This window comes from Bradysia coprophila (genome assembly GCF_014529535.1).
Source record: "Bradysia coprophila strain Holo2 chromosome IV unlocalized genomic scaffold, BU_Bcop_v1 contig_144, whole genome shotgun sequence".
In the NCBI taxonomy this organism is placed as follows: domain Eukaryota; kingdom Metazoa; phylum Arthropoda; class Insecta; order Diptera; family Sciaridae; genus Bradysia; species Bradysia coprophila.
This window is the reverse complement of record NW_023503373.1, coordinates 1,773,189-1,785,221: the sequence shown is the minus strand read 5'-3', so window position 1 is coordinate 1,785,221 and position 12,033 is coordinate 1,773,189. Positions and strand designations below refer to the sequence as shown.

Below are 12,033 nucleotides of genomic sequence, written 5' to 3'. Positions count from 1 at the left end.
ATTTTTCCACTCTTTTAAATTAAGGCAAGTCTAGCCTTTGTTGATTTTTTATTAAAAAAATTTGAAAATTACTTTTTTGTTACGGGGTTAGTTTGGAATATTCTCATCTGTTGTGACTACACAAAGAACTTAAAAAAAAAGTTACACGTCTGAGGTATGTTGTATACCTACACATAGGTTGTTACTTCATAAATATCCTATGGGTAGACGCAATAAAAGTTTCTTTTTTTGTATTTCATAATTAAAACTCAGACATTTTGAGAGTCTACAGTCTACGATTTTTATTTATTTAAATTCTACCTTGATTTGTACACAAGTGGAACGGTTGATCATGCATACATTAAAGAAGTGATGGAAACAACTTTAATCTCGTGTCAGGTTTTATATTCATAAGAATACGAGACTTAAAGCTTTTTTTTGTCAATTTACGATGTGTAATCTTTGCGATTCGGTTCAGGCTTAGTTCAAGTGATTTTCGTTCAAGTTCTGTTTACCGGTTCGCAGATCTGCCTCTCTAACGACGTCACTCAAGTGATTTTATTACTCTGGTGCGTTCACCATACTCTTTGGATTGACTAATTGACCCGATCTGTTATTCAGATTACTGGTGGATGTCCTATAATTGATGTTATTTATTGTCGGGTAACGGCTATTCCAAGGTGGTCAATTATATGAATATTTATGTTATGATACGTGCCATCTGACACAATGGCACTGCAACAACGCGACACTATGTATTGAATTGTATTTTAACACCATTGCAATATAAAGCAACAAAATTCTTGTAATGAAACTGCATTGCCAAATACGAAATTCTCTTTTTATCTATCAATCATACACACGGAATACAAATGAATAAATGGATTTAAAAACCTACTATTAGCGGTGGATTATTGCAGGCACATGTTTGTTGTGCGTCGTATAATGTACAATGTGTGTGTATGTTTACAAAATACAATACAACCGTTGAAAAACTGTTTTCGAATTCGAATTTTGAAACGAAATTAGGAAATTGTTGGATCTAAATCTATAATTACGCTGAAATTACCGTCTTCAATTTCATAAATCACGTAATTGACGTTTTCCAAGACATTTTCTTCTTCACTGAATAAACCACAGACCGGATCGCTTCTATTTCGTTATGGTACCAATGTAAACAATGTGCGCGACAAATTAATGCGTATATTGACGACTGGAAAGTTTAGCCTGAAATACGTTTTCATAAAAGTTTTTTTTTTCACTTGGCACAGGGGTCAAAATTCGTTCATTTCAATCTACAAAAAAAATGGAAAATTACAGGGGACGTCAGTGAAATTTCGACATGAATTTGCTTCAGTTGTTTTCAGCTGGTACACTCATACAAACAAAGCTGTTCATACGTATTCATTTAATTTTACCTATACCATGCGTGTGCGTTAGCTATTTCACTCGTATAAACAAGTATAATGCAGTTTTGTTTGTATGAGTAGACCAGCTAAAAAACAGCTGAAGCACGATCATGTCTAAAAGTTCATTCACATTATACTAAGCTAAGCTACTCAGCTAAGCTACGAAATCATTTTACGTTTTATTTATTTATTTATTTATTGATGTATTTGATGAACCGAACATCGTAGTGCGTGCGTTGCGTATGATCAATAGACCTCAATTTCGCACACACATCTTTTACAAACGACATACATATCACGGTATAATGACTAAATCTATTACTTCGTTTGTTTAAAGTATCACCTAGAGTTCGTAACGAACTTTTTTACTCTATTTGTTTTGGCATACATTCTCGCTATATAAAATCACCTAGCCCGGAGATCGTCGCTCAATTTGGTTTTTGTTACCGATAACAGATGACGTTTTTAAATGGGTTATTCATATTATAAGACATCTCGTTTCTCCGCAACATAAACTATAATTTTTTGTTATTGCTTTCGAAGCAAGCTCAACCTGCAACACATTTCTACTGCAATTTACAATTATTACAATTTAATTAACAATTTTACTACAATTCTGAGTTATTACCTTCAAAGAACAAAATCATTTGAAAATAAATCTTGGAACGTTGAACCTTAATTGCAATGCCATAAAGTACAGAATATTCTGTGCAGTGCATTTATACACCCGAAGAATATGTAACATACGCTATTAAAATCGAATGCATACATCTAAATGCAGTTCTTTCTTGCTCAACCAATTGTGGCATTTATTACCACTTCTAGTTCTGAATCTAAAACATGGCATGTGTGGTAGTGATATAAAAATAAGACTCCGTAATAACCGGTCAACTTATGAGTAATATGAAATCAAATTGTATGTGAAGGTCATGAAACAGTTGGATTGCTCAATTAAATAAAATCTAAAAGTTTTCTATTCATTTTGGTTCAACTGATTGGATAGACAATGCCACAATTAGATCGTCCAAAAACGATTCTGCGGTTCGTCATGATTTCAAAACTGTTCATTCGCTTAAATATAATACCACCTGTGGATGCACATCAGACTCAGGGATAGATAAAAATTGTTTTACGATTAATTTCTTACAGTAATTAAAAGTATGTGCTCTGCTCACACTTGTAATCTTTTGCAATGGAAGACAATGGCATTGGTAAATAAAACAGTATAATCGCGGGTATAATGATGATGGTGGAATTCTTGTTTTTTTATTACGTACATTTCAATAGGAAATGATACGGAACCGGTCAATTCACACTTGTTTTATTAGTTATTTATTTTTTATTTGAATCAATTCAGATTTTTTTCATATTTTTATTCATGCTACATTTTGCATTGTATACTGCTGACATACAGCTTTGTTCAATGATGTTTGGCTAAACGAAACGAATCAATATTTTGAGTTCAATAAATGTCCTAAAAATTTCGAATGTCATTCAGGAACTTAGTTCAATGCTACCTGTTGTTGAAGACTTGATTATCACGTTTTTTTAGGAATAGCTTTTAATAAGAACTTTTATATTTACGGATTTTAACAGGCTAGTAATTATAGTTACACTTAAAAAAGGTGATGATACGAATCAACAAATGGTAAACAAATTAACCAGTTAGAAACGACTAGTCATCTGCTGTTGATATATATCAATAAAAGTCGAAAAGAATTTGTATATGCGAGACGCTGCTTTGTCAAAAGAAGTAATAGATTTAGAGATTATATGCTGTGCATTGTTGCGAAGTTTGTATAAAAATCGATTTCAAGACAATACCGACTGTATTCTGTGCACATGCTTACTTTCGGCGAGATGCATTTACCACCAGAAATACCTCTTTCAAATGCCCACAAATAGCTTGCAACAAACTAATTTCCATAAACAAAATTTTCAAACTTTAAACAAAATTTCTCTTTTTCTTGCAAAATTCAATATTTGCTCATAATGTCATCCAACCACATACATATACAACACCAGACGACACACGACTTGCATGCTTAATTAAATAATTTTGTTTTCTCGCTAAATTTATCATTCCATTGTAATAAAATAATTGTTTGGTATCAACTATATGGGCTTAACGATATTATGTGTCTCACTGTCGAGCAACTGACCTCTGAGGTTATGGTAAATTTGTAATTTGAAAGGTATTTTGTTGGTAAATGCTATTCGGTATCGGTTTTCGTTGCAGAATTAATTCAAAACGGTCAAATGTTCTCGTGTTATGAGTTGAAATACTTTCATTTTGATTCTGATATTAATCACGATTAATTTCTGAGCAAGCAAGCAGTGATCTATCCGAATCGAAATTTTAAAGAGTCGACTTCGAGTAACAAACTTAGATCGTTCTTGTAATTACTCGTTGAACTAGGGTTCATGAATCAAGTTTTTAATGTATTTTGAAACCAACTCGGGAATGGATTTCATAAACAAAATCGAAACCGAACTTATTTCAGTAAACGCATACAGCGCGTTAAAAATAAAAATTGTGGCTTAAGTGAAGGGTGCCAAATAGTAAGATATCGGTGAGTGTTGATTGAGGTGAAAGTGAGCATTCAATATGTCTCAAATTGGAATACTCAGGAAATTTAAATATTTTTTACTGCTTGCCCAAAGTATGAAACATAAATCATAAACTTTCACAGAAAATGGTGAATATTTTATTGATACTGTCAGTAGATGAGTCTTTTAATTATTGTTGATTAAATTAGGTAGTTGATTGCTGAGAAAATAGTAAACGGTAATCGAGGCCTAAAATAGGAACTGTCTGCAAGAATATACTAGCAAATAATAATCATGAACTATATATTGCGAATGTGGCAAGAAAAATTGTCTATACAACATTAGCATAACACACAAAGACTGTGTTGAGACAAACAAACAAACTCGAATCATTTCGGTTTTGCTCTATTTGAGCTGTGCACTTTCCCACAAAAAGCAAAATTAAAAAATCGAAAAAAATGCAAACAAGCTACTTTTGCATATAGCAAAATAAAATGTAAATATCAAGTAACAGAACAGAACGGTTTTCTCTGCACATTTGCACACCAGTCTCCCATCTGAAATAATCCCGTTTATAAAATTAACGATACTGTCATCTTCATTTCCATATTAACATTTCTTAATACACCACACTCAATTGTACATAACGATTTGTGTTCTCTTATTTACTCTGCCTAAAGTGAAGAGCCCAAGTCATGCCATCAAGTTGGTGTGTGGTTTTTTCTACTTTACTTTCAACGTTACGTGTATGATCTCGAAAAAAAAAAAATCAAAAAAACATTATTTCTCAGTGAAGATTAATAACGTGTTTTGCATCCCATTATCACATAGAATCTTTATACGCTTTTGTGGTGTAACATTTTCTTAAACGGTATTTTATGCACTTTTTGATCGCTTTATCGCGCGCATTGCATAAATATCGTTACCGTTCGTTATTATTTTTACGCGTCTAGCGATGTGGCTATTTCCTACAGTAAACATCTTTAAAGTTAATGGTGCGGTGTACCACTCGATGGAATTATTCTTTTCCTAACCATATAAATTATAGAATCTTTATTCGATGTAAACATGCGGCTGTTACTGTCTTATGTGATGTGGATTGTGTAGGTCGTACTTACCGTACAAATTTTGGAATTATTTGAAATTCGTTATTAGATCATTACATTTCGGCTGTATTTATACAGCATATAGTACCTCGACCTCCCAGTAATATATTTACGATAACTTAGAAAAGAGAATTTAATTTCTCTTTCTATTAAGCAATATCCTCAATTTCTGACGTTACCGCTAAGGGAGTTTTGTTATAAATCTGTTAAATCTATCAGTTGTAGTTCAGAAGTTTTTGTGGAGCGTCAACATAACATTACTCTTACCACAAAATCAAACCATATTTCTACCTATTGACTATAACGTATTTTCCTGTACAGAAATCAACTTATTATGATTTGTGTTGTTGATTTAATTCACATCTTAAATAAGTTGACGCAAAAAGTTACATCAGATTGGTTTATTAATCTGTCATAAACGCTATAAAGTTCACCGTCTAAATCTATCAATCGGCTCGTACGTAACAAGTCCTTGAAACTACCAATTTTGAAGCCAATTAATTGAACGACGTTTTTTCTGGTTGACACACACTGACAACAAAAAATGTAGTTTAGTACTGTGTTTTATTCTTTTATCAACTGTGTTTAGTGGCCGTATTTAAGCCACAAAAACATTTAATTTATGAATAATTAGACTGTGTAACATTGAAAAGTAAATGTAAATTAAAAAAAAAAAATTATTAAATTTGTGTATGCAATTTTTAGCCCCGTACGAATTACTTATATACTTATACTTACGGCATGGTGATATCGAATCTTCTCAAATTGAGTTTGTTTCACTAAATGGTTGTGTATTCGATCTCAAATGAATGTTAGGAGCTTCTTTCATTCATATACCACCAATTGGATTCTTAAAAATCCGCTAGCTTTGTTTCTGTATCCCATGTGTCCCATATGAGAGAGTTAACAACACTTGGAAATTTTATATGCTATCCCTGCAAAAGGATTTCAATTTCTCTATCCCTCTATCATTTTCAATAAAAATATCCCATGTTCACAGCTCATTTATTGCATTCATTGTAATTCTTCGGACGACCAAATTCTACATGGTGATCAGTGAATAGCTTACTTGAATAAATGAACAGCTGTACATTTACGAACAAAACAAAAGTAAAAAATAAAAATCTAGAAATTTAAAAGGAAGTTTCAATTTTAAACTGAGCGCCTTAATCAGCGCGCGTTGACGAAAGTGAGAAATTTATGAGTGCGTTTGATGAAACTATTTATATTCACGTTTTGTTCATTTACAAGCTGTAGGGTCCGTAGCTCAGTGGTAGAGCGTTTGCTCCGTGCTAAATGACCCCAAGGTACGACAAAGGTCCCGGGGTTCGAACCCCCGGCGGATCCAATTTTTTTTAGTTGCCTGCAAAATGTGAGTTTTTTTAAATTATTTATTGCAGCGTTATGAATCCAGTTGAATAAATCGGTATCGGACAGAAAATACACAGTACTAACAGCAGATACAACTCACACACCATCATCTTCTGAAATATTGGAGTGTTGCCCAAATGACAATATTAACACAGCTCGGCAAATGTGATGGATAAAATGAAACACGTTCCAAACATTGCAATGCCGAAGAATGGATTAATAATAATGGGTATTGCAAATGGCAAATATGTCCTCCTTTCTACCTATCACCGATGTTTTATGTTCGCGGAGTAAAGATGGAAATATTCGTCACATGCAGACCACCGGAAATATAATTCTAAATATAAATTTCAGTGAGAATATTTCGACGGCGTCCATTCTGTAGAAAGCAAAGATTGTGTTGCTTCAGTGAGAAGGTTTCGATGCTTTTTGTTTAATAAGCAATGCTCGCAATGATTATTTTTTTCCTTATAAAGCACTTCAAATTTAACTTTGCGTTCCACAACGTCTCGCTAGCACAGTAGTTGGGTCTTAGCCTGGCGCGTTGGAGGGACCCGGTTCAAATCCGTTGTTGACATTTTTTTTTTCAAAGTCACTTGCAATTAGACCATTTTAAGTAGATTGACTGATTGGGAAAATTTAGTTGGCGGTATCGTGGTATAAATGTCACTACCACTTTAATGAATAACATTTCGATTTAAGATTTCTTTCTTTAAATTGAAAAGCTCACGGCTCATCTCTTTTCGAAAACAAATATTTTCTACAGGCTGGATTGCACGGCATTATTTAAGGGTCTAGTAACATTTTCTGTTCCTTTTATATACCAGGCAGCGAGTTGCTAATTTAAAATGTACTTGCATCATGAATGTGAATTTTAATTAGCTAGAGTCCAGTGATAGGGCTAAATTTTATCGCTCGTATGTAATTAGCATTACAAATTCGATCAAATCGTTTACTCTTTTAAAACAAGGCAAGACCAACAATGGGTCACTTATCCGTACTTATACGCTATGTACACATAAAACGTACATTGAATATGGGACATTGATTGACGTTTTAATATCAATAAAAAAATTTATCTAAGTTAATTCATTATTCTCAAGGTTTAACATCGTTTGCTGTTCCAGTTCTAACTGTTTATTAAAAAAAAAAAAATGGAAAAAAAATGTCAACAGCGGATTTGAACCGGGTACCATCAACACCCCAGGCTAAGACCTAACTACTGCGCTAACGAAACGTTGGGGAAAGGAAATTTACTTTTGACGGCCAATACGTAACAATCATCATTGCGCATTAAACAAAAAGTTTTGTTTTCACAATTTAGATGAAACATTTGATTTTCTGAATTTTCGACATATTTCATATTACCCTTCTCGAGAATCATGACAAAGTTGACAAGATCTATAATAAAATTTGACTGATCGCTAAAATTAATATTCAAAAGTAGTTGATACGATCGAGTATCAGTGAAAACAGTGAAAACGTCTGTAGTCAGAAGTTCAGACAACGTATACCTAATGTCTCAAAGACAATACGGGTTATAGTTCTATAAGGGTTATGGACGTATTAGGGCTTCGGAGGATTTAGGATCACGGACGAATTAGGGCTACGGACGCACTAGGCAATAGGTTTACGGGTCGTACGGGGCTCAGTCGCAGCAAACGCTCCGACTGTTCTGACGGCAACAAATTGCACGGTTTACTTTAATGCAAAACAAACAGATTTTTGGTGTGATGTCAGGAAATTTGTAGCGTAACTTAACTATAATATGGACTATGAAGCGTTATAACATTTTACGTGTTACGGCATGTTTCATTTTCATTTACATTGCCTAATCATGTAAAGCATTGTACTTACGAGGTTCCAAGTTGTTATTTGACAAGTGGGGAATACAGCCCTCCCCTTCGGGTCGGGCTGTAATACCACACTTATCAAATACACAACTTGGAACCTCGGAAGTAATATACTAATAACAGTGCATTTACCTACCGGCAAATTTTGTATTTTTTTATCAAACACTCTGTGGCGAAGCAAACGAAGTACTAGATTTAATGACTATATTTTTGTCTATTGAAGCCAATTATTCGTTTGCAGTTTGGGATACTGATGAAAGTTTCCTAATTTTATAAAGGCTGGGTTTATAACAATATCGACCTCCACACTGACTTTAATTATGCAAATCCTATTCCAAACTTCAATCATAGTCATTTATGGTTGATCAATTAAAATCATTTTGACGAAATGTAGATCAGACACCCGTACCACAATTTCATAATCAAATTATAAAATTTTAGATTTTTTGTTTAAAGAAAGTAAAGCCAATGTACCAACATTTGACTTTATTTGCACCAACATTATTTGCAGTCATATTGCTGCCGACGCATATGGTTCATATTTTGACAAATAGAATGTAATGAAATTAAATAAATTATTTGACCCTGGCCACTTACATTACATGCCATTGATGACAATGTTGATCTTGTATTTTATTTTTCATACACCAAATTAATTTGGGTGTTGTTGGTGGGGTGTCGAGGGATCCTATTTATGCCAATGAATTGTAATTGTATCTTCGAATGATGATGTGTGCAATTAAAAAGCTTGAAGGTTTTTTCATAAATTACTTTACGCCGATTTTCAATCGTCTAAATATTATTTCTTCGTTGTACATTTTTTAACATTCATTACCTCTGAATGAACGTCGTAGTACTTTCATCTGTTGCACAGACTAATATTCCATTATGAATTTCGATTATGTTTTTGTCTTACTATTTGTACCCGCAAAATGGCATTTACTTCCTCAATTTGAGGTACCGTACAGAGCTTACACCTATTATCTTCCAGTCGATCGATTTCAATGTATGTGTCGTACATTTTTTTATTAACAAAATACAGTTGGTCTTCTCAATAACATTTCTGAAGAAAATATCATTTTGTTACGGTCTGGTTAAGACGAACGGGAAGGTCTTCTCAAGTATATAAACGAAATTCATTTTTACAAGTGCAAACCAGAGAACAATTATTGTCGACGCTGTTAATGAACGTACAAGTTATGCACATTTTTATTAGTAAACTGCAGCACTGCATACATTATCGACTTTTAATTGTTTAAATATGGGCTACGAGCACAGGTGGCACGTACTGCATAAGTACATACATGCACAACCGAACGAAGTCTGAATTGTCCAATCTAATCTAAAGTCTTGTATAAAACTAACGAAAAAAAAAACGAAAAAAAAACTTAAGAATTAATTCAAGATTGTTTGTCTTCAGTGTGCTTAACAAACAGTACTTGTTCTAACATGCTCTTGCGCCTAATAAAATAAACCCAACCGCACTTAACGTTCTTCAGGTTTTCTGATAACTTAGGTTCAAGTCAAGAACTGGACGTGGTTATTTTGTTCAATGGTATGTGTAATTAACTGTAATTAAATTACATTTTTCAAATTTTGTGATTAAAATAAAATGTAAACACAGCATTGACTTGACCATTTAAATAAAAACCATTAAGAATCGTATACAAAGTTAAAACGAAAAAAAATCAAAAGCACAATTTGTTGCGCCAATGAAAAGTGCGCTGGTATTTTCTTTATTATTATCATCCATAATCTTCTCAGTAAATTCCTCAGCTATACACCGAAACGTTGTAAAATTGATCGAAAAGTTAATTTTACTCTTTATAACGTCTTCGGTTGAGTAATTTTCTTCACATTAAATTCGAAGAATAGAACGTACAGACAGAAATTTATAATGAGAAAATAAATATTAATTGCTTTCAAGTATAGATTTAATAATAAATTAAAATAACATAACATCAAAGCTCATACAGCAGATCGGTTGGCTCTTTTTTATTATTGTACCTTCTATTCATAATTATTGTAAAAGAACACACAGTCGTACAGCATCTTCTACAATTTAATTTATTAGAACTGCATTCTCTATTTCTTTTAATAAAATACAAATGTAAAACTAATTTCATTCGTTTGCTCGTTTCCATCAATTACTTAGCTACTAATAACATGCATAATTACAGAGCAATAAATCATTTCCATTTTAAAAATTTAATTAAATTAAATTTATCTTCCTAATATGTGATATTATTGTTACAGTCGTGATGTTGACAAACTTTTTATTTTAATATTTCTTCTCATTTATGAAGATCTTAAACTGCCTCCTAAGTTGAACTAATAGTCGCTACGCATTGGCCTAGGACTTATTAGTTGATCTGATGTGAATAGAATGTGAAAAGCGGCTGAAGCTATTCATCCAATCGTTGTACCTTTAGTTTGATTTTTGTAAGTAAAAATAGGAAACAGTTCATTTATATTGATAAGCTTATTTTAACGGAAATTTCGAGAAATTTTTAACCAACCCTCCGATCCATCTATATTTAAAAAAAAATTACAACGGAGGCGAGTAAATTGTCATTTTCTCTCTTCCGTTTAAGTTAGGAAGCTTGATGGAAAAACTTTGTGTTTCCTCAGGAGAAAAAAGTATTGGAAATTGTATGCAAGTTCCAACTTATCAACCCCCATTGAACAAATAACTATTTCATTTCTGAAGTTCTTAGGCAGCCGAACTCCAACACGGAATTTTCAGTCCGGTTGCTCATCTGTTCCCGACAACGACGACAATCATAATAACCAATGGGTTTTGATTAGTATCCGCTTATATAGAGGAAAAATACATATGAAAACAAATGAAGTAGTAGATTTTGAATCGAACATTGGGCACGTTAAACATAAGATATACCAGAACTTACAATTATTCTCGCCGTTTCTAGAAAGCTAATGCATTTTTCAAACATTGTGAATACAAACATAACTAAAGCTAAAATAACGTTGTCTTAACATTATTAATTAAGGTGGTTCGATTTTATCAACCTTAAAATCCACATGGATTGTGTAGCTGGAAGAAATTAAACTTGTGGAAACATAACTTTATCGTTTCCGCACACTTTTGAGTATCAGTCATCCGTGGGATTCTCAAAAGTGTGCGGAAACGAAAAAGTAATGATGCCACAAGTTTTGTTTCTTTCAGTGGCTTGTGCTGGATGTGGATTAAGTTTATAAAATAGATCCACCCTATTATTATTATGAGCCAGCTGTACCTACAACTGCATATGAGTTTTATTTTAGATCTGTAAGAGAGCAACTCATCATTGTTTAACATCAGAATTACCGATTGTGCTTCTCGGCAATCTCTAAATCATACTGAAGCCATTAAACAAGAAAACAATAACCGTAAACGTGACATAGAATTTATTTGTCAAATCACTAGACTTTATTATCAGCAACGTTTTGCATACATTAAATAGCGCTTCACAATTCTAATATGGAAACAAACTTGAGCATGACGATGTTTTTATCATTAACAACACAAAAGAAAATATCAACAATTCTCATGTTGAACATATCATAGCTTTAATATTTATTGAGAAATCGATTCTGATATCGATATTTCGATGAAACTACGAACTTGTATGGAATAATGGAATATTCGGATTAGTCTCGAATCGGCATCATCACTAAGATGATGTATGAATTGCTTTGTAAAATTAAGAAACTAAATTGTGTGTGAAAAAATGTCGTTTTATCGTCGTACGAAGGTATATCATT

The 12,033-nt window shown here is 32.9% G+C and overlaps 1 protein-coding gene across 2 annotated transcripts in view; it reads left to right on the top strand.

Moving 5' to 3' along the window:
- Positions 1–12,033, top strand: part of LOC119071143 (patched domain-containing protein 3) — a 37,166-nt gene that overhangs the window by 1,930 nt on the left and 23,203 nt on the right. The window contains exon 1 of one of the 2 annotated variants that reach the window (XM_037175871.1): positions 11,922–12,023. The exons of the other annotated variant lie outside the window; for it this stretch is intronic. Coding sequence (XP_037031766.1) covers positions 12,000–12,023 — 24 coding nt within the window. The 5' untranslated portion in view covers positions 11,922–11,999. Of the gene's footprint in view, positions 1–11,921; positions 12,024–12,033 lie in introns of those variants that run through there. 2 annotated transcript variants of the gene reach the window in all.